The sequence below is a fragment of the Grampus griseus genome, assembly GCF_964374135.1.
Source record: "Grampus griseus genome assembly, chromosome: 11".
Classification (NCBI taxonomy): Eukaryota; Metazoa; Chordata; class Mammalia; order Artiodactyla; family Delphinidae; genus Grampus; species Grampus griseus.
The window spans coordinates 83,338,323-83,364,175 of record NC_139005.1 but is presented as its reverse complement, the minus strand read 5'-3'; the positions used below and the strand labels follow the sequence as shown (position 1 = coordinate 83,364,175).

Here is a 25,853-nt window from a genome sequence, read left to right as displayed (position 1 = left end):
ATTGCATATTTAGAAAAATTTATTATCCCCTTCTTCCAAAAGAAGGTAAAAATGGTGTTTAAGTATTTAATGGGTTAAGCTTATTATTTTAAAAACTCACTAATACAGAACATCTCATTCCCTGTCAGTGCCAAATAACAGATGTTCTTGTATATTAAAAACAGTACCGTTCTGTAAGAACAAGTCAGACCAACAAGTATTTATTAAACACGTTTAGCATAGCCAACATTTAGTACTTTGGGGGATACAGAAGAAATAGAAGACCCAGTACTCACTGTAACTGCAAAGGATGTCAGAACTAAATCCAAGTCCTCCTCCTCCTCCCCAATAATCTTTTAAAATATTAGATAAAATTTATGGTGAAGGAAAATTGGCTTTGAGAAACCAAGGAATTCTTAGTTTAAGACTAAAATAATAGAGGCATGTAATGTGCCATTCAATTTGTCTGTGAAACTTGGGATATTAGTAGTTGCCATGTTCTAGCTGCCATCATTTTTAACAAGAATGGGAGAAAGGGTGGGAAATAAATAATGATCTTTTTTTTTAGAAATATAACCAAATTACTGGATAAGGGAATACTAAACTACATATGATATTCACTGTCAGTAGTGTCATTTTTTGAAAATTATTACAAGAGAAAAAGAATGCTTATCAAATATCTTATATATATCCCATGGTAGCTGAATTGTTTCCATATCACTTCTGCTCATGTATATTTGAATCTTCAAGATCCATAGTTAAGGCAGACTGTTCTCCCCCAATCCCACCCCAGGTGAGATCACAAAGTAAGTGATCTTTTCAAAAATAGTCCCTGGTGGCGCAGTGGTTAAGAATCCACCTGCCAATGCGGGAGACACAGGTTCAATCCCTGGTTCAGGAAGATCCCACATGCTGTGGATTAACTAAGCCCGTGTGCCACAACTACTGAACCCACGTGCCTAGAGCCCGTGCTCCGCAACAAGAGAAGCCACTGCAATGAGAAGCCCGCGCACTGCAGCGAAGACCCAATGCAGCCAAAAAATAAATTAAAAAAAACTTTTTTTTAATAAATAAAAATAGTCCTTTAATAAAAAAAAAATAGTGTGGGAAACAGAAAGAAAGAGACTGAGAGCCTTCTGAAGGTAAGCCAATGAAGCATTCCTTGGGAGATCAATCTCCATTTAGGAGCAGTTAAGCTATGCCTGAATAATTACAGGTACAAAGTGAAATCAGAATGTGTATTATTCATTACAACGTTATGGTTAAATAATTCCAGAAATAAAGTTTTCTGCTTGTCTTCTAAAATGCCCTCAAGTTTTTTATAGCATTTTGAATCAAGATCAATCATTGCATAGTTCTAATAAGAGCTTTAAGAGTGAAATAAAGGAGACAATTTGTGTTGAGTTTACCTCTAGTGAATGAAACATAAGAATTCAATGTCTTTATAGGAAGCATCCAGAAATTCTAGTAAAACCTTTTGATCACATTTGCAGATCTTTAATTCAAGGCAATGAAATAGTGTGTTAATGAAAGATTATAATAGAGTAAAAGTTATAAAATGATGAAAGAATTTTCTGAAATTTTATATGATCGTGAACTGGTAATACCACTCTCTAGTATTTAACTCTCTGTTCTCTCATGTGCTCTCGTAGATGAAATATAAAACCAGTACTTCAAAGTGTATTACCGTATCAGTGATCGCAGTAACTTAAGCTTGCTTTATGTAGCCATTGTGTGGTTGTAATAAGTGAATTGTATAAATGAGAATCATATCCATGAACATTTTTCAGGTTTATTTTGAAAGTCCGTTTATGTAACTGTTAAAGAGTACCTTCCCTCCTATAGCATATAGTCAAATTTCAGTTGCCAAGTATATCAAAATTTTTCTTGGAAATAATGAAAGGCTAATATTTCCTGGGTAGTATGACTGGTGTTTGTGTTAAGGTTTATGCTAGTTAAAGGAAAAGTCCTTTTATTCTGAATTCCTTGAAGATGAAATAACTAAATACGATCTGTTTTGAAAACTACCATATGGTATTTCTTTGCAGTTGAGAGTTTAATTTTGAAGTTTTTTTTTAATCTTTATTGGAGTATAATTGCTTTACAATGGTGTGTTAGTTTCTGCTGTATAACAAAGTGAATCAGCTATACATAAACATATATCCCCATATCTCCTCCCTCTTGCATCTCCCTCCCACCCTCCCTATCCCACCCCTCTACGTGGACACAAAGCACTGAACTGATCTCCCAGTGCTATGTGGCTGCTTCCCACTAGCTGTCTATTTTATATTTGGTAGTGTATATATGTCCATGCCACTCTCTCACTTTGTGCCACCTTAGCCTTCTCCCTCCCATGTTTGAGGTTTATTTTTAAATATGACAAATTATCTCACAATTCCTATCCTTCAAAAATCTGTTTGTCTACGTAAGTTGAATAAGATGTCAGTTCTCCTCTGGGGTGGCCTCAAGTAGTGTCTCACCTCTGTGATGGTAAATTGGTAGTTTCTGCTGCATTTGTTTATAGTTTTAAGAAAAAAATGAAGGAACAACATGTAAGCTTGTAAGATTTTTTTTTAACCCCTCCAAGCCTTCATGAAGATGTACAATAGTAGATTGTTTTTTTGAATGGTATAGTTGGTTTATTAGTGTTATATTTGAAACAGGCCACTTCCTGTCCCCTTCAAAACACACACAGTCTTTGATTATTGACTCTTATTTTTGACTCATAATTTTTAATTATTGAAGGATAAAATAGTAAGCATAAGCAATTGTCTTTCATTTTCATCCTTATAATTTTTCTTACTCATCAGTAAAATTTCTAATAATCCACTTCATTTATTATTAATACTACATACTTAGTAGTATGAAGTATTTTTTTAAAAAGCAGAATTAGTCTAATCTTATTTCTGAATATATTTGAAATACATATACTGAAAGTACCCTTTGCAAAATTCTTATTTTATGCTGTCATGCCATTTTGTCACCTCCACTGTTAAAACTTTTGCCTAGCTATCAAAGTTTTCTGTAGTCTAAGCCACAAGCTGACAGTTTATTTACCACTGTAACCTACCATATTCCTATCAAGATTTGTCTACCTAATCCCTCGATTTGTGCATTCAATCATATGGTTCCCTACCTCTGAACTCCTTTTGCACTTAAAACCAAATATTTTAGCACTAAATAATTTTGTAATTTGTTTCATCTTTCTTCCTATTTGTGTGTTCACTTACTTAGGAAATATACCACGTTTTCTCCTCTTTTGAATTATCCATAGCATGATGAATTACTTAGTGATCAACTACTAGGAAATGGGGGGCAGGGGGAATCTTCATTTTGCTCTCACAAACTCAGTGAAAAACCTGTTTCTTGTCTAAGAATGTTGGAGGTCCCTTTCCTACACCCAGTAACGTTGTAAAATGCCTTCTCATCTTTATAACTGCATCTAGGTATTACTTTTGTTCTTGCTTTCATATTTAATTAATCAATACAGTGATTCATGTGATCCAGTCCTATCTTTTAGAAAGATTGTGGTTTGTATTTTTTGCTTTACCAGTTAAAGAGGGCCAAATGGATACAGATGTGTCATTTAATGTCATCCATCCCTTCTTTTGTCTGTGTTGTCATAAACATTTGGTAGCAGAAATTTCCTTCTACAATGAACTCCTTAACAGACAATGAGCTGCCAATTAAAAATGAAGAACAAACAAATGAACTAGTATTACCCAGGAAATTTCCTTTTGAATTTTCAGAGGGAACATCTCCCTCTACTAATTGTGAATGCAAAAGACCTTTGATAATATGTAGGATATCCCATATATGCCAACACCCAATTTATGAGACCTTTTCATTAATTAAATGGGACAATTACATTTAAATACCATGTGGTTAAGAATACTTAATGTTCTGCTGAAAAGCACTCAGCCTGAAATAAGGCAATAATTTTAACAGTAAACTACCAAAAGTAAGGTAAATGTAATTCATAATCTTAGATGTGGATATCTCTTCACCCCTGCATTTTACAACTAAATCTGAGAGTTCTACTTAAGACCACAGAGTTGGGAGGGGTGGAGGTGTCTGTTTCACTTGGATTCAAATTGTATCAAAACTCATTTATGTCAGCAGATTAACTTTACCTTAAAAGCTTTAGTTTTGAAATTTCCCTTGCAAACATTTGAATAGGTATACATATATGTTTTATATAGCTCCTGAGTTTTGGTCAAAGTAGTTTAATTTGATGTTATATTTTTATATGTTTTATAAAGGGTCTGTTATGTTTCCATGTGTTTGATTATGTGTGTTAAGAAGGTTATAAACCCTTACAGCTTATCTTTCTGTGATATACCATTTTCCTGAAAAGTATGCTTCTGTGGCTATAATTAACTTTTAGGTAATTTTATTTATTATAAACAAATATACTAGCAATAAATTTGGAAATATGAAAATGTAAATTTATGATTTTTTTTTTCCTATTACAGTAGAAACTCTCTTATCTGCATGGTCCAAACCAGTAGTTCCTTAGATTAATGAAAAAGTCAGCAAACTCAGGAACTCATTTTAAAGGAATGTCTACCTACCTTATTTTAATATATAATGTGTCTATGAAAATTTGCCAATTTGCCAGTCTTTTGATGTTAGACCTAGGCTTGTTGTTTTTCTTAAGTTATGAGTCCATTGATTTGCATTAGACCTCTTTTTTGCCTGAACCACACCTAGTGTCTACAATGAAAACATGTGCTAAGCAGTCGTAATTCAAATATATCTAGATTTTTATTTTACTTGTTTTTGTAATTCTCATGCATACCAAATTTAAGAGCTTTTTTTTTCATTTAGAAACTTACCTTTATTTGGTTGCCATCAACTTAGTTCCATTGAAACAGCTCTTTCACATTCATATCGTCAGCTTATATAGTATTAATTATGTAATTACACTAATGAGCATGGGTTTACATCACTTACAAACAGCAGTTCACTAAGCAAAAAACCCATATTCCCTCGAGGTAAGCCTACAACAAATGCACACGTGAGCTATTAGAAAGTAACCTTGTTCTTGTCAGTTCTGCAGAGAGAAAAAGGAGTCTGTCAGAAGGAGGTCAATTAAGAGAGTCTTTGCTATACATTGTGTTCACTACATTTTAAAACTGATGGAAATTTTTTCATACACAGATACATGAAAATAACTAAAATGCAAGAAAAGGGGGATGATTTGAGAAATCAGCCTTACAAATAAGCCCAACTGAAAAGTTGTGCCTTTTGCCATTAAGACAAATGATGCTTTTAAGATTGTTTTGTCAGAAAATTTGTCAAAGAAAGTTTAGACTTTTTCAGTTGGTGATGAAAAAGAAATATGAAAAAAAAAAAAGATAAATGAGGTACAGCCAGTCTGGAAACCTATTTCACAATACCTGCTAATGTTGAACATGTCTGTAAGCTATGATCCAGCAATTTCATGCCTAGCAGTTACCCAGCAGGTGGAGGTAGAGGGTGGGGAGATGTGGGCGTGTGTCTGTGTAAGGGGGGGGAATGGTGTGTGGGTGTCTATATTCACTAAAAGACATGTACAGGAAGGTTTATAGCAGGATTATTGGTAATGACCATAAATGACTTAATTAATGGACTACTATGTACAGCAATGAGAATGAACAAAATACAACATGCAGCAGTGTTGGTAAATCTCACAAGATTTAACGATGAGTGAAAGATGCTGGGACTTCCCTGGTGGCGCAGTGGTTAAGAATCCACCTGCCAATGCAAGGGACATGGGTTCAGTCCCTGGTCTGGGAAGATCCCACATGCCGTGGAGCAGCTAAGCCCATGCGCCACAACTGCTGAGCCCGCGTGCCACAACTACTGAAGCCCATGCACCTAGAGCCCGTGCTCTGCAACAAAGAGAAGCCACCGCGATGAGAAGCCCGCATACCACAACAAAGAGTAGCCCCCGCTCACCACAACTAGAGAAAGCCCGCGTGCAGCAACGAAGACCCAATGAAGCCAAAAATAAATTTAAAAAAAATTTTTTTAATATATTAAAAAAGAAAGATGCCAGACCAAGAAAATACATTCCGTAGTATTTTCCATAGGATTCCATCTTTATGATGTTCCAAACCAGCAGATGTAAGCTATGGTGTTAGAAGTCAGGATGGTGGGTACTTTTTGTGAGAAGGCAAGGAAATAGGACTGGAAGGAAGCACAGATGACTTCTGGAGTTCTGGAAATACTATCTTAATGTGGGTGCTTTCTTCAGGTGTGTTCTATTTGAGCTGTATGCTTCAGATTTGTGTATTTTTATTATATATGGTATACTGCAAAAAATGTATCAAAAAAAGAGGAATGTGACTTCATCTGATGGAACTAATATTAACTAGATGAGACATGCAGTAAAGACACAGGAAAATAAGTTGAGCTCCACAAAAGGATTTAAGAAGAGCTTAATTATGGAATCTATCAAAAAGGGAAATAAGACTTAACAACTTAAAGTGTACCATCTGTAGCTAATTTAGTTATGATAACTCATTTCAGCCCAATTTGTTGTATTTTGCGTATTTAGTACTTGGATCATGCAACTGCTGAAAATTATATAATAAGCATATAATTATAAGCTGTAAATCATTTTATCCTAGTCCTGGAAAGTAATTTGGATTACCCTCCTCATTTTTAAATCAGTTTTTTTGGTGGTTTGTGTTTGGTTTTTTTTCCCCAAAAAAAATATGTCAGGTTCTGTTCAGGTTAAGTACTGTTTAAAAATTAGACTAAAATGTGGTTCATTGGACAGGAATATACTTTATTAATTGACCTGTTTTATAGAATATCTTTATCCGTGTTTTTTTAAATGTTTGGTTTCCTTCATTTGAAAAGGAAAAAATCATGAAAATATTCTGTATGTATTTATTCACTATAATAGCAAACAAAAATCAAATACATGTTAGAATAAGGTCAAAAGAATGGAGCCTTTAAACCATTCTCTCATGGATTCACTGAATATGCAAGACAATTTTTTGCTGTTTCAAAAGGGGTAAAATATATGCTAGCCCAGCACTTTATTATGTAAAAGGCAATAGAGAAGAAAGAAATATTCAGTTGCCATAACTAATAATCTTATTTATTGTGGGAAGTGAAACACAATTGAATAAACCCGTGGTAAATGTGATTCCCCTCTTCAATTAAATTGTAATTGTCTCTCTGTATAGTAAATACAGATAGAAGTGTTGATTTGGCAAGAGAAAAGTGTATGCTGCTAAATTATTTAATCAAGTAGATAATCATTTTTAAAAACATCTTTGTTAGTTTACATGTAACTAGGATATTTCAAGATTGGAGATCCTGTAATTTCTATAAAAAGGAAAAAAAATTTTAAATGATGTGGTTTGGCACAGAATAGTAGTGGCATTGTCCAATAAATATGTCTTCTTTCTTTGAAATAAAAGTTTGCCTCAACTTTAAAAACACATTCTCTAAGTTTCTTGAAATTGTTTTATGGTCCCTAATGAGATATGAACTATAAAACCTAGAAGAAAAAGTCCAGGGCATTCTAATGAATGCATTCGGTTCTTAAGGACCAGACTGTTTGGGTACTTTGCCAGCCACCCATCACCTTCTGTCTCCTGCCATGCTAACTCTGCCACACTCTGTACCAGTGAGATATAACAATAGCTGAGTGTGAAGAATGAGCTAGAAATGAGCAGTCTGGTTGGGGAATAGGACTTCTCACAACAGAGCCATTACTGAGACTTCTGAATGTTGATCTCCACTCTGGGTATGGGAAAAAAATTGAGACGGAACTTGAGTAGGTTGGTTGTTGTTACTATGGATTTGTAAGTATTGAGGAGAGGGAGAGTAGGAGGAGCCAGGTGCTTGTTCCTTCAGCCCTTCTATCCTTTAATCTGGTAGCTAGCAGTCAAGGCCCCATTTGAGAAGAACTGGGGAAGTGAGCCAGATCAGAAAAGGTAAAAGATAAGAAGTAGCCCCTGGCATGGGAACTCAAAGGCAGAAGGAATAAGCAACTGGGAAATTACTATCTCCCTAAATTCACATCACTTCATACTAGCTTCTTTATATGCTATTTTTAAAATGGGAGCACTGGGGTAGGGGAGGGGGGTACAGGTATATGTTTTAAGCACCCCTGGTAGAAATTATTGTTAATCGAAGTGACTACTGAAGTTGGAATGCAACGTGATTAGTGACCTAGAAACTTCAAGATCCTGTCCACAAAATAAGAGTTCATGAATAATTTAATTTGGTTACTGTGTTACAGTGTTGCTATACTAGATTAATTAGAGAGAAAATGTATGTAACTGTTTTTCCATTATTGAGTGTGATAAAACTTAAATTCTTCATACTACTTTTACATTTTCTAAAATAATTATAATTTTGTTATAATTTTCTTTAAAGGATATGCTTTAAATACAGATGTCTACCCTATAATCTCTAGTTGATAGCTTTGAATAAATTTATAGAAATTTCATTTTTTTAGTAATTATCAAAACTTTAACATTATACTCCTATTCTTTTATTAGGATTTGGAACTTGGAAGGAATACAGACAGCTCATTTTCTTCTTCATTCCCCTGGAATGAGTGTGTGCTGGCATCCTGAGGAAAGTTTTAAGGTTATTATTTATAACTTAGCTTTCTTCTGTCAAGCTGAAAAGACATATACATGTATAATACTTGCACACATAGAGGAGAAAAATCAATGACTTTTTCCACCTCGGAGACTCTTAATTGGCACAAATGCATTTGGATTAATCTAGAACCTTAAAAGTTCTCTGCACTTAAGTTCTTATTTGACAACCATCATCTATAAATGGCATTTATTCAGAGTACACTTTTCATGCCCTCTGATAGGTTATGATCTAAAAACTAATGCCTAGACTAACTAGTAAGCAGTATTTGTTTAAAAAAAGTTAAATCCATGCTTGTGAGCCATAGTGTGTAAACAGAAAGCATCAGTGGCATAAGGCAAATTTGACCTAGCTGCAGTGGTGTTCAATTCCTATTCATAGTAAAGCTTTCTAAAATTCAAAAATATACTGTGAGTTATTATCAATTGACCTTAACTCAATTTCATGGAGAAGATTGGAGCCATTCACCAAGAGTTCTCTCATTTGCCAGTATCTTCTCTTGGGCATTGCTCTATTTTATCCTTCCCTAGGATCTAAGAAGTTGCCACGTTCATCTTCTTAAAGTTAGTCCTTCCACTGTCTAGAGTTCATGTTAGTTCTTAGGCATCCTGCTTTTCATAGCCCTCTATAATGTCCTCATACTTCTCCGTGACTCTTTTCTGTCCTCACACTTGCACAAAAAGGTAACCTTGATTAATCATGGCAGAAACTTACATAGTACCTATATGTGCTTGGCTCATTGTCAGCATTTCATATTAAGTTAGGTCATTTAACCCACATGGCAACCTTATGAGATGGGTACTGTGATGATCTCATTTCACAGATAAGGAAAACAAAGCTCAGAGAAGTTAAGTAACTTACCCAAGTTCACACAGCTACTAACTGGAAAAATTGGCATGTGTACCCAAGCAACCTCCTCCATATGTCTTGCTCTTAACCATTACGTTCTTCTGTTTCCCCTTTTTAGTCTATCTTCTTCACACCTTTTATTTCTGAATATTTGAACCCATCACTTACACCTCTTAACTTCAGTTCCTCTTTCCCTATCCCTTGATCTAACTCTTTAATCTTATTCAGTCTCCTCTATTCTCTCAGAAGTCATCAGTGATATTTTTAACAAATCCAATGGGCTTTTCTTCCATTCTTAGTCTCAAGGCAGCTTTTTATACTATTGATCACTTCTGCCTTGAAACCCCGCTCACTTGGTCTTTAAAGCTGCATTATTCTAGTCCCCTTAAGCATCTATGCATGTATATTCCCTTTTTCTTCCTCCACTGCTAATTCTTCTTTAACCATGTATTTGTAAATTGTTGTAAGGGGTAGTTCTCACCCACACTATACCCTTTATTATAATAGAGGATAAAGGAATGAATAAAGTCCTTGTCATTGAGTTACACACTGACTTATAAGTAAGAAAAACATGTATATACAGTTACACAGATTTTAAGTGTTGGAATCAAAATCTTGTTAAGTAGAATGATGACATAAGTTTTAATCCCATCTGCTCACAGTCTTCAAGATAATCCTGAGCCAAGATGCCCCAGACTACATAAGTGTGTTCTCTGGGATTCCATGAAAACTTGTTTCAGGCCTGTTGGATATTTTATCAGTAGAATTATATTCTGTATGTGTACATGAGTGCAGTTTTCTAATTTATTCATATTACATATATAGGGATTATTTCCATGTGTAAGTAAATGTTATTTCTGAATCCAGGTCCTAAATTTTATGTCTAGATTTCTCCCCTGTAGCAGTGAGTCAGTCTACTTGAAGCATTATCAAGGAATCTACCAAAATGTTAATATTACTATGTATAAATATCATAGGCTACTTTTTAAAACTGTGACCTAAAAAAAACCCAAAAACTGTGACCTAGATGTTTATTATAACCCATATCCCAAAACTTATATCTTAATTTATGGTTATTTGAGATCCCTTTCTTCCGTATGCTTTAAGTTAATTTCTATTATTCTTCTATATAACACTGAAATTTCGCCCCACCCCATCTCCTTTTTTTTTCTTGTTTCCATGACTTCAGAATGTTGGGAAGTCCCTGCTCTAAATCACATCAACTCAATATCCTGAAATCATCTTTGGTATCTTCCTTTCCTATATGCAAATGTTTCCAGGTCTTTTAAGTTTTTCTTCACTGTCACTACAATACGTTCCTCTTGGTCATTAATGTGTATTCCTCACCTTTCTATTCTCACAAGTCATCCTTGCCAATCCTTGTTTCTAAAATCTTTGGCTCTTCAATCTGATTCTTCTTGCGTACTTTAGTTAGACTAATATTTAAATATCAGTTTCATCGTGTCACTACTAAACTCAAAAACCTAAAATTACAGAAAGGCAACACAGAGTAGCAGTTAAAGGTATGGACTCTTGAGTTAACTACCCGGAGTCAAATCCCAGTTTTACCAGTTACTAGCTGTATGATCTCTGGCAAGTTACAAAACTTCTCTCAATCACTACCTTCAATTCCTCATCTTGTAAAACGGAAGCTCATGAAGATTAAATGAGTGAACACTTATAAAGTCCTTAAAAGAAAACCTGATACATAATAAGCACTCAGTCAATTTCAGCTGCTTGTCATTGTTGACACTATTATTACTACTGAAACAATCTAGTGGTTCTCATTGGTCTGCCATATCAGATGAAGCCCAGAATTTTGTTTTGTTATCCTTGGTCTTGATGAAAATGAGGGAGCCAGAGAAGAAAGAGAGATGGGTTCATGATCACCTATATCATAAAATTCTTATGAAAATCTGTAAGATATAAAGTACACAAAAGAGCCATGTAATGTGGAAAGCACAAAGCAAACACTAGCATTTAATAATAAAGTTATAGGGAATACTCTGGCAGTCCAGTGGTTAGGACTCAGCACTTTCACTGCCGGGGCCTGGGTTTGATCCCTGGTCGGGGATCCCACAAGGCGCATGGTGATACATCATCATCATCATCAAGTTACAAAAGTCAGAAGATCTCTAGAAGCGAAGCTCTTAAATCCAATAAACCACAGTTGGAGCTAGGATTTCAGCAGGTAATAACAGAAGCAAGCATTTAGGATGGCGTGGGATCAAGAGAGTTGGGACTGAGGACATCCTTTTCTCTGACTCTAAGAGAAAAGAGGTTAGAGCCACTAAATGAAATGAGGTGTAACAATCAACATTTGTTGAATGCTTTCTCAGTGCCAGGAGCTGTGCTGAGTACTTCATGTAAGTTCTCTCATGTAATCTCACAAATACTCTCAGGTGGGTAGCATTATTCTGTCTATTTTGTAGGTAAGAAAACTGAAGCACCAAAAGATTAATTTGCCCTGGATCACACAGTCACAGATTTGACCTCAGTCTGATTCAAGTACTACAGTGTTCCTTGCCATTTGAGATATTTCCCCTGTGAAAAGTCAGTACAAATTATTGTTTATGGTTCTGAAAAGTCCTACAAGAAGAATTCCCCTGTAATGTTTTTAGATCCAGCAATTCTGAAACTTAAAAAATTAACTTTTTTACTCTATCTGCTCTTTCAACAACAACAAAAAAAAAAGTCACCATTGAGCACAGTTTTAGAAACAGTAAATAACCAAAATAAATTTTTTTTGCTAGAAAGTAGTTTTCAGTCTGACTTCAAACTATAATAGCTAATGTTTTCTGAGTGCCTACTCTGTGCTAAAGCAGTTCTAAGCACTTTAACATGTACAGTTGACCCTTGAACAACATGGATTTGAACTACACAGATCCACTTATACACAGATTTTTTTTTCAGTAGTAAATACTACAATACTAAATGATCTTTGGTTGGTTGAAACTGCAGATGCAGGAACCGTGAATAGGGAGGAACCGCAGATACAGAGGGCCAACTATAAGTTATATACAGATTTTCAACAGTGCAAAGGGTCAGTTGCCCTAAGGCTGTCCCCATCTTATTCAAGGGTCAACTGTATTAACTGGTACCATCCTCCCCAACAGCCCTGTGAAGCAGATACTGTATTAGCCCTGTGTGCTCAAGATCTTATAGCTCCTGAGAGCGGAACCAGGTAGCCTGACTGAAGAAGCTGCACTCGTAACCTGCCATGCTTTATTGGCTCTCCTAGCTTAGGTCCTGGGCCAGGTAGACTTGGCCCTTCCATTGTTCATAAGTTATACCTGAAATTCTCAAGATTTTTATAGACAGGCTCAAAGTCTCAAGTATTTTTACTACGTCCAAGTAAGTCTTCCTTGTTCTCCCATTTCCCGTCCTTCCCCACCCTTGACTATACATAGCACACCAGACCACTTACCAATCTTGATAATCTAGGCTTGTAGTGAGGAACATGTGCACTGTAGTTAGACCTGGGTTCAGACCTGAGTTCAAATCCAGCCCCTGCCACAGGCTAGTGGTGAGATCTTCAAGTTAGTTAATCACTCTGCACCTTAGTCTCCTTTCTGAAAAATGGGATTAATGATAGCAATTTCCTCAGATAGTGGTTACAAGGATTAAATAAGGCAGGGCATGTAAAGCTTAATGTTGCACTTGTTTTTGTTGTATATTTGTCATCGACTTCCTGTTATTGAGAATAGTTTTATTTATTTTTTAAAAGATTTTTTGAATTGGACCAATTTTTTTTAAGTCTTTATTGAACTTGTTACAATATTGCTTCTGTTTCTTCTGTTGGTTCTTTGGCCCCGAGGCATGTGGGATCTTAGCTCCTCAACCCGGATCTAACCTGCACTCCCTGCATTGCAAGATGAAGTCCTAACCACTGGACCACCAGGGAAGTCTCGAGAATAGTTTGGGGTTTTTTTGTTGGTTTTTTTTTGGTTTTGCAGTACGCAGGCCTCTCACTGTTGTGGCCTCTCCCGTTGCGGAGCACAGGCTCCGGACGCACAGGCTCAGCTGCCATGGCTCATGGGCCCCTCAACCACTGCGCCACCAGGGAAGCCCTCCGAGGATAGTTTTAAATTCCACCTTTTCTCTTAAGAATCCCCTAATTTTAAAGACTACCCATGTTCTAAATAATCACTACTTCTTTTGCATCCCACTGTATTTCGCCTAAAATTATGATCAGTTTTTTTTCACCTCTTCTCTAGATGGAAAGTTTCTTGAGATCCAGGATCATGTTTTTTACCATGGACTTCTATTGAACATAACATAGTGTTTTACATATACATGTGTGTATACAGTAGATCTTCATTATCCACAGATTCCACACTTGCAAATTTGCCTACTCACTAAAATTTATTTGTAACCCCAAAATCAATACCATCAGACTTTGACAGTCACAGACATGCACAGAGCAACAAAAAATTTGAGTTGGCTAATGTGCACATTCCCAGCTAAGGCTGAATAAGGCAGTACTCTGCCTTCTTGTTTTAGCTCTCATACTGTAAACAAGTATCCTATTCATAGTCTATTTAGTGCCACATTTTTATGCTTTTTGTTGACAGTTTCTTTCACTGTGTAAAATGGCCCCCAAGCACACTGCTAAAGAGCTACCTAGTGTTTCTAAGTGCAGGAAGGCTCTGATATGCCTTATGGAGAAAATACGTGTTAGGTAAGCTTTGTTCAGGCATGAGTTACGGTGCTGCTCTCTGTGAGTTCTGTGTTAATGAATCAACATGTATTAAATAAGACATCTTTATTTTTTTTTTCTTTTTTTTTTTTTTTGCGGTACGCGGGCCTCTCACTGTTGCGGCCTCTCCCGTTGTGGAGCACAGGCTCCGGACGTGCAGGCTCAGCAGCCATGGCTCTCGGGCCCAGCCGCTCCGCGGCATGTGGGATCTTCCCGGACCGGGGCACGAACCCGTATCCACTGCATCGGCAGGCAGATTGTCAACCACTGCGCCACCAGGGAAGCCCAAATAAGACGTCTTTAAACAGAAACACACAAGATTATGTATTGATCTGTTGACAGAAATGTGATCAGAGACTCATAGAACTGAACCCTTTAATTTCCTTTAGGATCAGTGGTTTGATACCCACTAATTCAGTGTTTGCAGCAACTTTATAGAACCTTACCTACTGTGAATAACTCGTGTTTGTGTGTGTGTGTGTGTGTATGTGTATGTATGTATAATTTACCCAGAATGAATCTTTAGGCTGATCTCTTCTTCCTGGTGACCATACATAATCATTTTAAATTGTATCCAATTTTCTTATGTCTGTCTTTTGCCCATTTTCTATGAGATTTTTTAATATTTGATAGAGATTTTTACCTAGGCTTGTCTTATTTCCTTTGCATTTGATCTCCGATTTGTAATATATGCGAATGTTTACATTTTACTATATGTATGACATTGAATCTCTGCCTCCTTCTCAGATTTAGTACATTAGGTGGTTGGATTTTCTTTATTTTTCTGTCTTACAGTTGATGGTTGCAGAGAAGAATGGAACAATTCGGTTTTATGATCTTTTGGCTCAACAGGCTATTTTATCTCTTGAATCAGAACAGATGCCATTAATGTCAGCACACTGGTGCTTAAAAAACACCTTCAAAGTTGGAGCTGTTGCAGGGAATGATTGGTTAATTTGGGATATTACTCGGTCCAGGTACTTCCTTAGTATATTTATCTATTGCTTACCAAAAAATCAGTCACTATTGCTATATGATCCATTGACCCATTCTTGTATACCTGGGCCACACTATAGAGCAAAAACAAGTCTTTCCTGTAGAAGGGCCAGAGCTATGGGCTTTTATGTAACAGAGATGGCTTTTACAGATTTACTTTGAGAATAACAAAGAAAAATGGCAGAGGAGGAGATCTTTGATCTGAGCAGTGTTTACTTATGTTAAAAAAAAGAAGAAAAAACACTGACCATGTTGAATGATGGTGTTCTGCAATGGTTCTAAATCATGTTTATGTCTTTATCATATTTCAGCTATTTTAATTCAGTGCTTATTTGGAATTTTGCCACAGTTTACATATCTTGGGCATTGTGTTCCTTAAAGAGAAAATACTTTTTAAACCTTAAGTCCCTCTACTTAAGACCAACACATAATTCATAAAACATAAAATATTATCTTTTAGTTACCCTCAAGATAAGAGACCTGTCCACATGGATCGAGCCTGCTTATTCAGGTAATGTACCATTTTTGTTGGGGTTATAATTTCATTTTCTGAATTTGGCTACTTTGCTCATGCTGCACCAACTCCTGGAATACTTTCCCAGTCCTCTCCTTTACACTGATTTTTTTCTTTTTCTCTGATTCTTTTATAAATGGATGTTTTACTTTACTAAGTCTTTGCTTTTGTCTTTTGGTCTGGGTGAGAGATTGTTTTCCAATATATTCTTTGAAAATTTTTATAAAATACAAAATGTTGCCACCCCACCAATGCCACCTCACCAATGCCACCTCAACAGTTTGGAGCATATGCTTTCTTACTTTTTGTGCTGATAAAGACGTAAAATGTAGGTGGACCCACATTTATGCATATGAACTACATTGTTGTTCTTTAAATGAGAACACACTGGATATTATATATCTGTGACCTTTTTTCCATGTAAATTAAGGTACTTGTTCTTTTTCATTCATTTTTATGTAATACTGCATTGTATAGTATAGTTATTAGGGTGCTTTCGGCCTCAGGAAAATTTACTAACAGAGACTGAAGTCAGTAGAACATTTATTATATACTGTATTTCATCAAATCTAAAATACCCCCAATAAAACACTATTATTTTATGTATTCCTAAGAAAAAATATATTCAACTAAATGTAAGAATGCCATAGATTATAAGATGCATCCTGATTTCAGAGATGTGAGCAAATACACATTTTAAAATCAACAAACTGTAGACTCACAGACATAGACAACAAACTTGTGGTTACCAAAGGGGAAAGGGGGGTGGGGGAGGGATAAATTAGGAGTTTGGGATTAACACATACACAGTACTATATATAAAATAGATAACCAACAAGGACCTACTATATAGCATAGAGAACTATACTCAATATTTTGGAATAACTTATAAGGGAAAGAAATACATATATACATATATGTATTTGTAACTGAATCACCGTTCTGTATCCCTGAAACTAGCACGATATTGTAAATCAACTATACTTCAGTTTTCAACATTTTTCTTCCAGTTGCTAAAAAGATAATCAACGAACTATGGTACCTAAGTCTGGAGGAGGTGGCCTGAGGATTGGTTTAGTAGCTCACTGATGTCATTAAGAGTTCAGACCTTTCCCTCTGCCATCCTCAACGACAGGCTTTGGCTTCTTGCTTCCCAGTCAGAACTCTGACTGCCAGAGTTCCAGGCACCATAGCCTCATACCACATTGTCCAAAATAAGTGGAGACGAAGGAGCACCCATTTTATTGGGAATTGCTATCTTTGCCTTATACCAGTTGTGTCTCATCCCTTGGGGTTAGACACATTGTGCCAGAACATAGTTGGGGTTCAGTTAGCACAGAAAAGAGGCAGACTGGCTGGCTGTTGGACAAGAACTCATAATGTCTGCCACACATTAAAATAATAACTAGACTTTAGCGGGTTTTTTGTTTGTTTGTTTTTTGTCAAGGAATCTTTTTTTCCCCCTGTACCTCCCCTACTGCACTTCTTATAGTGCTGGGCTTGTTGCTGGAGCTCCATTAACACTTGATCATTCATTATATTCCAATATCTGTGATGCCTTAATACTTGAATATTTAAACATCTATATATTCCAGGTGTTTGCATCATTCCAAGGAGTTTAAACTCATAAGTTTGTCACTAATTTTAAAACAAATGTCAATAAGAACATTAAATGTATGGGTTTTTTTTAATGTATTGTACTGTGAAATATTTTCTGTCTGATTCCTTGTTTGTATCTCCTATCATACTGTCAGCCTTTTCGTTATAAGGAACTGCTAACCTTGTGTAACTTTGTAATTTAACAAAGTGGCACATGATAAGCACTTAATAAATATTCACAGAATGGGAAAGTATTTATAGCTAACTTCCCTGGAATTCCCAGTCTGATTGTAAAGCCATATTATCAAATTTAGGGTTATAAAATTATCATTTTTGTATAAAAAGAAATAGCCAATCTTAGAAAAACGTATAGTTGTCTGTAGGATTCTGTACTGCTTTTCATCCTTTGTCTTTTCTTAGGTGGTCCACAACTAATGAAAACTTGTTTGCAACCACTGGTTATCCTGGCAAAATGGCAAGCCAGTTTCAAATTCATCATTTAGGACACCCTCAGGTAATGTGGAGATGTTTGGTGGCATATGTGGTTTTAAATTTGTGTTTTCTACTTTTCTCGTTATAGCCCCCCAGATTTGTAATGTGTAACTAAAACATTTATGAATATCTATTACCTGCTTCAATTGGAAAGAGAAAGCATTTTTTTTTTTTTTTTTTTTTTGCGTACGCGTGCCCCTCACTGTTGTGGCCTCTCCCGTTGTGGAGCACAGGCTCCGGATGCGCATGCTCAGCGGCCATGGCTCACGGGCCCAGCCGCTCCGCGGCATGTGGGATCTTCCCAGACCGGGGCACGAACCCGTGTCCCCTGCATCGGCAGGCGGACTCTCAACCACTGTGCCACCAGGGAAGCCCGAGAAAGCATTTTTTGATGTTTAAATCACCAGTGGTAACAGGCTTTTTGCCAATATTCATGTAAGAAACATTTTATTTCTTCTATTTCCTTCTTCATTTAAATGTAGTAATTTTGCTTGCTTGGTTGGTTTAGACTGCAAAAATGTTTGAGTCTGGACTGCACCAATTATTCAGATTATTTGTATCCTTCTAATGTGTATTTCACCTATGAGGGAGCACATTTTTTAATTCTGTTTCCACTATAAAAAAAAAAGACAATTTTTCAATGCATTTCTTATTTTTGAAGTGTAATTTTTATTTATTAATGTTGGTAATGTATTGAGCTTCTTTAATTCTTCACATATTCTATAGCCCATCCTCGTTGGTTCTGTAGCCGTTGGATCTGGCCTTTCCTGGCATAGAACTCTCCCACTATGTGCAATCGGAGGAGACCACAAGCTGTTATTTTGGGTGACTGAAATGTAAAATAAATTTTCTGTGTACCTAGATCCATAAAACTGTATTTTTAGTACGTATTTTGGAGAATTCCTTATTTTTGTATCAAATATATACTGTAAGATCTAGAAATGTTCCAATTGTTGCTTTTTTTAAATAAAATGTTGATGGTTTAAAAATTATTTTCCTACTCTATTCTGTGTATTTTTTTTTTAGTCATCTTTAAGACTACAGTTGACTCAGCAGCTCTGGAAAAGAGATGATTAAGGAAACGTAATGTTTTTGACTTTATCACAGGACTTTCCAAAGTGTATCCTATCTTCTATACCTTAAATACATACTGTTCCTAATTCTCAAAGACACAAACATTTACAAAAGGAAAAAAGGTCTCCTTTCAGTGTTACTCTGGAAATGGTTGAATGTATATGTGGGGATGAATGTATATGCATTTTTGTTAGCAACCTATATATGTAGGGGTCTTATTAAAACTTCCTCAGTAATTATAAAGGATTATTATTCGATTTAATATAAGAAATGATTCTCAATTTCTTTAAAATGTGACTCATTATGTAACTCAACCCTATTTATTTACTGTATGCAAATTCCTTTTGACTGGACCTCTCAGCATTCTCAGAACATCTGGTATATGGGATAAAGCTTACCTTGAAAAATAACTTATGATTTAATCCCTTTAACAGCCTCCGCCTTTTATAAATCGTCACCATTCTTACCAAACTTAAACGTTTTTGAGATGGCACCTAGTGGCAGTAGAACTATATTCACCCTCCTCAAGATCATTGAAATAAATTGTGTAAGACAGCCATGTCACATCATGATCTAATCAGAAGAGTATAATAGAGCTAAATAAATTTCTACAAACTGCATTCCTGGAAGTTAATGCCCTCTCTGAAGTTGCATTTCATGCTGTAAAATGGAGATAGGAATCACTGCCTCGTGAAGTTACTGTGAGGATTAAGTGAAGGTGAATGAAAATACCTAATATGTCTCCCACAGTTCAGGGATTTGTAGGTATTATTAATTTTTTCAGAGATGGATAGTTCTTGTTTTTGAAGAACTGGAAATTTATTTTTAATAATGCCAATAAATATTTTTTACTCAAGTTTTCTATTCATAAGATGTCTTAAATAAGTATTTTATGAAATCAAAATTATCTTTAAGAGCTACGGAATTGCTGCAGGTAATTTTTTTTTAATTTAGTAAAATTTTGTAATCATGTAGATGTTTGGTATAAACTGTTACGTGTGTTAAATTACAGATGAAATATTGTACAGCATAGCAATTCCCGAGTTAATTATTTAATACAGTAAAATACTATTACCAAATATTAAAAACATTTTCTTTTACCCCTTCATAAGCAGATTTTGAACTTAAGGCAAAGGTGAGGGGCTTTTGACGTGGTTCCCTTTAACAGTCTCTGTGATGGGACAGAGAACCCTAAAAGCATCAAGAAGGGGCAAAGAATTTGTAAGAATTTGTCATTTCAGGGTGTATTTCAAAAGTGACAAATTGGGCCAGTATATTTGAAAAAAAATTTTTTTTTTTGAAAATTGTCTTATACTTAGAAAAGTTGACTTAGGAATTGAGTGGGCTTAGGAATGGAGATTGGAGAAGGGAGTATGTTGGGGCTCGGGTATTTGGGTATCTAGGAAATCCTCTGGAAAAAGGTTTATAAAAGTTGTCTGATGAAATTACCCATTGGAGCTACTGTCTTAGGGGACAAACGGAGAAAAAAACTGTAAATACAATTATGCCAAAGAGAGGCAGGAAGTGTTACCCTCAAAGAGAGAAAATGGTGGTTACATTTGTAAATTAATGTGACTCTGAGATAAGACAGTCTCAAGAAATGAGAGGAATGTCTTTAGCTCTTAGTTTCAGGAGTGGTATACATTTTATACTGAGTAGGCATTGAGAATTCTAACCTTCCTTTCTTTAGATCTCACATATAGGCTATCTGATGATTTTCCAGCTTCCACTTTGTTGCTAAACTTTAGTGTGTTCAATTATTTTAAATGGTATAATGATATTCTTCTTCCTTAGTAAACTTTGTTCTTAGTTAACTATGTTTAAATTAGACTGAAACAGGAGGAAATGTTTAATGGGGAAGTAATTATTGGTCATCACTTCTAATTCCTGATAAATAATATGAGATCTGATTGTGTGTGTTTGTGTGTTGTAGTTTTTCCTTGTTTGTTTATAAATATGCCTAAGAGGTTTTTCTTCTGTTGAAATTGTTTTCCTCAGGATTGCTTCACTTACAAACATTTTAGAAAGAAAAAAATGTTGTGCTTATGTTCTAAAATTGTGTTATTTAGGACTGTTGAAGCAAAAGTCAGGATATCACAAATCTGCAAGATGTCAGAACTAAATCTACTCTTTCAAAATGATGGGATCGTAAGTCTCATTTTATTTTTATGATTTGGCTTGTATGTTGTGAATATTTCAATGTCTCTCCCATGCCAAAAACACAAAATCGCACACCCATGCTCGCCAATTTGTTTTACTTTGGTAATTTGTGACTACATATTGACACTGACCTAGAAATGTTCCTGTTGCTGTTTTAAATCTCATGTCAGTGGAGAAGAAATTGAAATCTGGTTTGCACATTTGTGTCTGGTTTTTTGTAATTGTCCAAAATCTGACATTATCCCAGAAATGCTGATTGGGAAGTTATGAGACAGTATTGTGCCCAAGACTAATTTCTGAAGAGAGAAAAAGTTATTTGCTCCAGATTATTCCCCATATTTTTCTGTAGCTCAAAAAGTTAAACTCAGTTTAACCCAACTTTAGACCATACCAGTAATACCCTTAGTTCTGGGCCCAAATAAAATATTTTAAAGTAAAAATGACTATTATGATGGTCCATTTCCACATATTCCTGGTAAGAGCCTGGTCAGGTCCTCAGAAGCAGCATTCTGTTCCAGTATATCTTTATTAAGCTGTTGGTATGCGCAACAACAGGGACAGGAGAGAACGCCCTGTTTCTTTAACACCTTGCTCATTCAAAAACATTTATTTTTAACAAGGCATTGGAAAAGAATTTCAAAACAGCTAACATTTGTTTCTAATTATACATTTAAAGAAATATGCCATATAAAACATAGGTAGAAGTTTTGTCGTTGTTATTAACGTGGCTTTAATTTATAGCAACCATTTGTTCACTAAGCACAGTAACACAACAAAATAATTAGGATATCAGCTTTGAGAATCTCATTTCACAAAAACAAAATCGAATACACATTTGATGACATATCCATTACTCAAACTCAACCAGTTTCTTTTGCATGCATGGACACAGACTTCATGGGAAATCAAAAGCATTGAATCTTCTTGCTGACCTTTTCAGCTGTTCTTTGAACTACCTTAGTAAAAACAATTGTTGCCCTTATGAGGATCGAGTTACGTTTGCCTGGAAATTTCTTTGGATGAGCTTATTTCTGTATAACTCATGTCTTTGTTATAAAGTTGTTTGCCTTCTCCACTAACTTTTAACACAATACACTACCTTGGGACTTGTAACACTTATATGAGCTTATAAAATCCATATGAACAATGGTAAGTGAAAGGGGAGGCCACCAGTTTTCTCAGCCTTTGCAAACAATTTGAGTAACCCAATAGATTTAAAGTTGTACGAAATAAGCATTTCTACCAACTGCATTTTTTAGTGCTATATTGAGTTGAGTGCCTATTTCCTTCCTTTGTAGTAAAAGACAATAAATGCTGCTGGTCTCTTCGCTTCTAAATGGTAGTTAAACACAAAACTTTGATCTTTCTTATAAACACAGCTGTTGTCTTATCACTGAGCCAAATCCAGACAAGATTAGACTTTGGCCAAAATTAAGGTTAATCTCTGCAACCATCTCAAGAAGAGCTTTCTAATCCTGTTTTAGGAAATCTCTGTTTTTGAGACAGTGTATAAAGGAAATAAGCCCCAGACAACTAACTAACCTCTAAAATAAGCCAGAGGCAACTAATGATAAATTATACTGCGGTGATAAAGCAGGTAGAAACTGTCTAAACAAATTAGTTCATTTTGGTTCATTTTTACTTAAACTATAACTGTAAGAAATGAATTTCTTAGTTGACATTAAGTTTAAACCAGACCAATATAAGTTATTTTTTAAAGAACTTTCTACCATCTTTTCTTCCTTTAATGCTTCTTTGGTTAATTGGTGGTTCTTTCTTCCACTAGTACTAATGAAAGCTAGATGTTTACTTATTACAGATAAAATAACTCAGGTATATTTTATCCTAATAATTGTATAATAGCTTAGTTCACTTTGGTTTCCAGCCTACAAAAAAGGGGGTGGGGGTTCCCATTAAGATTTAGACTCTCTGGAATTTTAAATACTTTGCTAAATATTCTGTAGGGCTGATTCTCCTGAGAGTTGGACACAAGTGCCTCAAGCTGTGTTGTGAACAGCTAATGTTGCATTTCTCTCCAAATTGATGTACCATAGAGGACATCTGTGCGAGCATCCCTCACTTGAAATCCATAGAGTTCTAGTAAGATTTCCCTGGCACGTAATTTTGAGCAAGTACGGGATCTGATCTTATATACAGCTACTTCAGAAGTCTCACCCCATCCTGGACCTCCCCACCAAATACATTAAACCCCAAATCCTTGGAGCAGTTCTGGAATTCTGTCAGTGTTTTTGACCTATTCCTTTCCCTATCATTCCACCCATCTACCACAGTAGCTGTGTTTACATGTGTGTATAATCTTTACAAAACCTGGGTCCCAACCTGTTGATGGCAAATAACTGGGAAGACATGAAATTATTGAAAGGGTTTCTCAATAGTTATATTACCACTATCATAATCCTCTTTTTTCCTTTGAAGCCATGAACTCCTGGGGTCCTGAGATAACATAGACTGCCCCCAAATTAAACTGCACACATAATTCTAGCAGACGTTGACTTCAGGTGTCCTGCCGTTCCCCACTTCCTCCCCCAAAACACCCATTAACAGGTAGTAGGAGGAATCAACCTGCCAATGAACCCTTCCCTCCAGTTCAAAGAGAGTGGCTTTTGAAGATCTTGGTCAGAATCTTGAGAGGGTTAAAACGTTCCTTCATGTCAAGGTGTGCCTGTCATCTATTTTGTGACCCCAGGTTTGACTCTAGTTCAGATGAAAGCCAGAATACTTTAATTATTCCTGCCTATGTAAAAAGTAAAAGGCAAGATTTTCTAAAGCAATATATTATAGGAAAACTAATAGAACCTGGCCTGGAAAATAAAAAGGAGTGAAATACTATCTTTGAATGAAAATTTGGGATTTTAAGATGAATTTCCCAATATAGTTAACCGATTTCCATTTAATATTCCCATTTCAAATTCTCAACAATGCGTATGTATTTGATCAATGATATTAAATATCGAGCCACAATCGTCTGGGGTTCCTCAAATTTTTTTCTATTAAAAAGGGCTTATCATACTGGAAAATATTGTGAACCACCTTCCTAGACTAATTGGCTCACACCCTCCGGCCCACTCATTTTTAAAAAGGTAATAGCAAAGGTTCTAACATGATCATTTTGAATTCTAGAAACAAGGCTACAGGAAGAAATGTTTATATTGAACCTACAGAGTAGCGTTAAGTGATTTTATGAGGTTGTGATTCAAAATAACCTGACCTCTTTAAGGAGTCCAGGTGCTGAGTCATTTACCGAAACTGCCAGAGGAGGTTAATTGGAAGCAGCTGATAGTGGCATCATTTGCTTTTTTTTTTTTTTTTAAATAAATGGAGAAGGTTATTCTATGAAAAGGACAGAGTACTACAGAAGATGTACAAAGCAAATGACTGAGGCCCACCTCATTAATACCCCCACCAATGGGGAAAAAATCTGACCGTGAATTCAAGATAAAATACCCTGGCTCCATAAAAATAATAATCGTTAGTTCCAAGAAGAGTGATTATGGGTGACCTTTTTCCTTCCTATGCTTTTTTCTTTATGTTTTCCTTAAATAAATATTTCACTCTTATAATAGATTCTTTTTTTTTTTTTTTTTTTTGGCCACACTGCTAGGCTTGCAGGATCTTAGTTCCCCGACCCTAGGGAATCCAACCTGGGCCCCAGCAGTGAAAGCGGTGAGTCCTAACCACTGGATCACTGGATTGCCAGGGAATTCCCTATAATAAATTCTTAACTTAAAAATAAGCAGATACTTCTATCTATCATGTGCATAGCTCTGTAATAGGTATAAGGGAATATAAAGAAATGGAAATTGGCCTCTGATCTCAAAGAAATTACAAATAGGTTGGCAGTACCACATGGTCACAAGGTGCTAGGTATCAAATGAGGGATGAAAGCAAGGAGCTTTATATGGATTAAAAGAAGTGGCTGTTTAGAAGACACTTGGATTTGGGAGGGGCACCAGTTCCCTCTAAAGCGGGACACCATGTTTTAGGGATTATTAAAACAAGAGGTTTGATTGAGAGTCTGGATGAGGAATGATTATGAGGTAGGAGATAGATGGGCCTCTGGGCCAGACAGCTGGTGGTTGTCAAGTGGAGTAAAATTGAAGCTTTGTTCTCACCCAGAAACTCCAAGGACAAAGCTAGTGGCAGAAGCTGAGCTCTGCTAAAGTAAAGAGAAAAGATGTCCGCTCCTGAGGTCAAGGAAAACTTCCCTGTCTACACATGTGCAGGAAGGCTCCTTGGGGGTCAAAAAGGGAGGGGTGCCACCCCATAATATTTGTGGACATGCACCCACAGGCCTCTGCAGTGGGATCCATCTTAGCAAAAAGTTGTGCAGACATCTTGGAGAGGGTCCTAAGACCAGTCGCGTGTGAAAAAAGAAACACTGTAACTGGCCAAAGATAAACAAAGACCCGGAAGGACTGTCCTATATAAGTGATTTAAATCACCTCTTTACTGCACTCCTCCTCATTAGGGGGGGACACCCACACTCTTTCTGGGTGCTTATTTCTCCCTTGCTTCTGAGTTAAATAAATAGTTTCTCTGTGTGTTGTGTCTCTAATAATAAACTTTGTACCTGTTTTGCAGTTTTTGCCTCCTTGAAACATTTTTGCTTTCCAAAGGGGTAAGAATAAGGGAACTATGCTTCTAGCCTCTAGCCCCTGGTGGACTGGCGGCTAGGTTCAATCCCTGGACAGGGAAATAAGATCCTTCTTTAAGACTACTGTCCCTCCTAGAACAATTAGCCTCTCCCTCCCAAATACCTTCCCCCCTGGTTTGCATAGCCAGGCAGCTACTCCTTCCCCTCTGATCCCTTCTTGAGAAACTGAATGAGACTCTACACCTAGGAGTGAGGTGCCT

The 25,853-nt window shown here is 36.1% G+C and overlaps 1 protein-coding gene across 1 annotated transcript in view; it reads left to right on the top strand.

Annotated features, from left to right (window-relative positions):
• NUP37 (nucleoporin 37) overlaps positions 1–18,719 on the top strand; it is a 41,071-nt gene extending 22,352 nt beyond the window's left edge. Inside the window, exons 6-10 of the mRNA XM_082665796.1 lie at positions 8,490–8,580; positions 14,939–15,120; positions 15,600–15,650; positions 17,673–17,766; positions 18,471–18,719. Of these exons, the coding sequence (XP_082521922.1) occupies positions 8,490–8,580; positions 14,939–15,120; positions 15,600–15,650; positions 17,673–17,766; positions 18,471–18,584 (532 nt within the window). The 3' untranslated portion in view covers positions 18,585–18,719. The remainder of the gene's footprint in view (positions 1–8,489; positions 8,581–14,938; positions 15,121–15,599; positions 15,651–17,672; positions 17,767–18,470) is intronic.
• Positions 18,720–25,853: the final 7,134 nt, after the last annotated feature.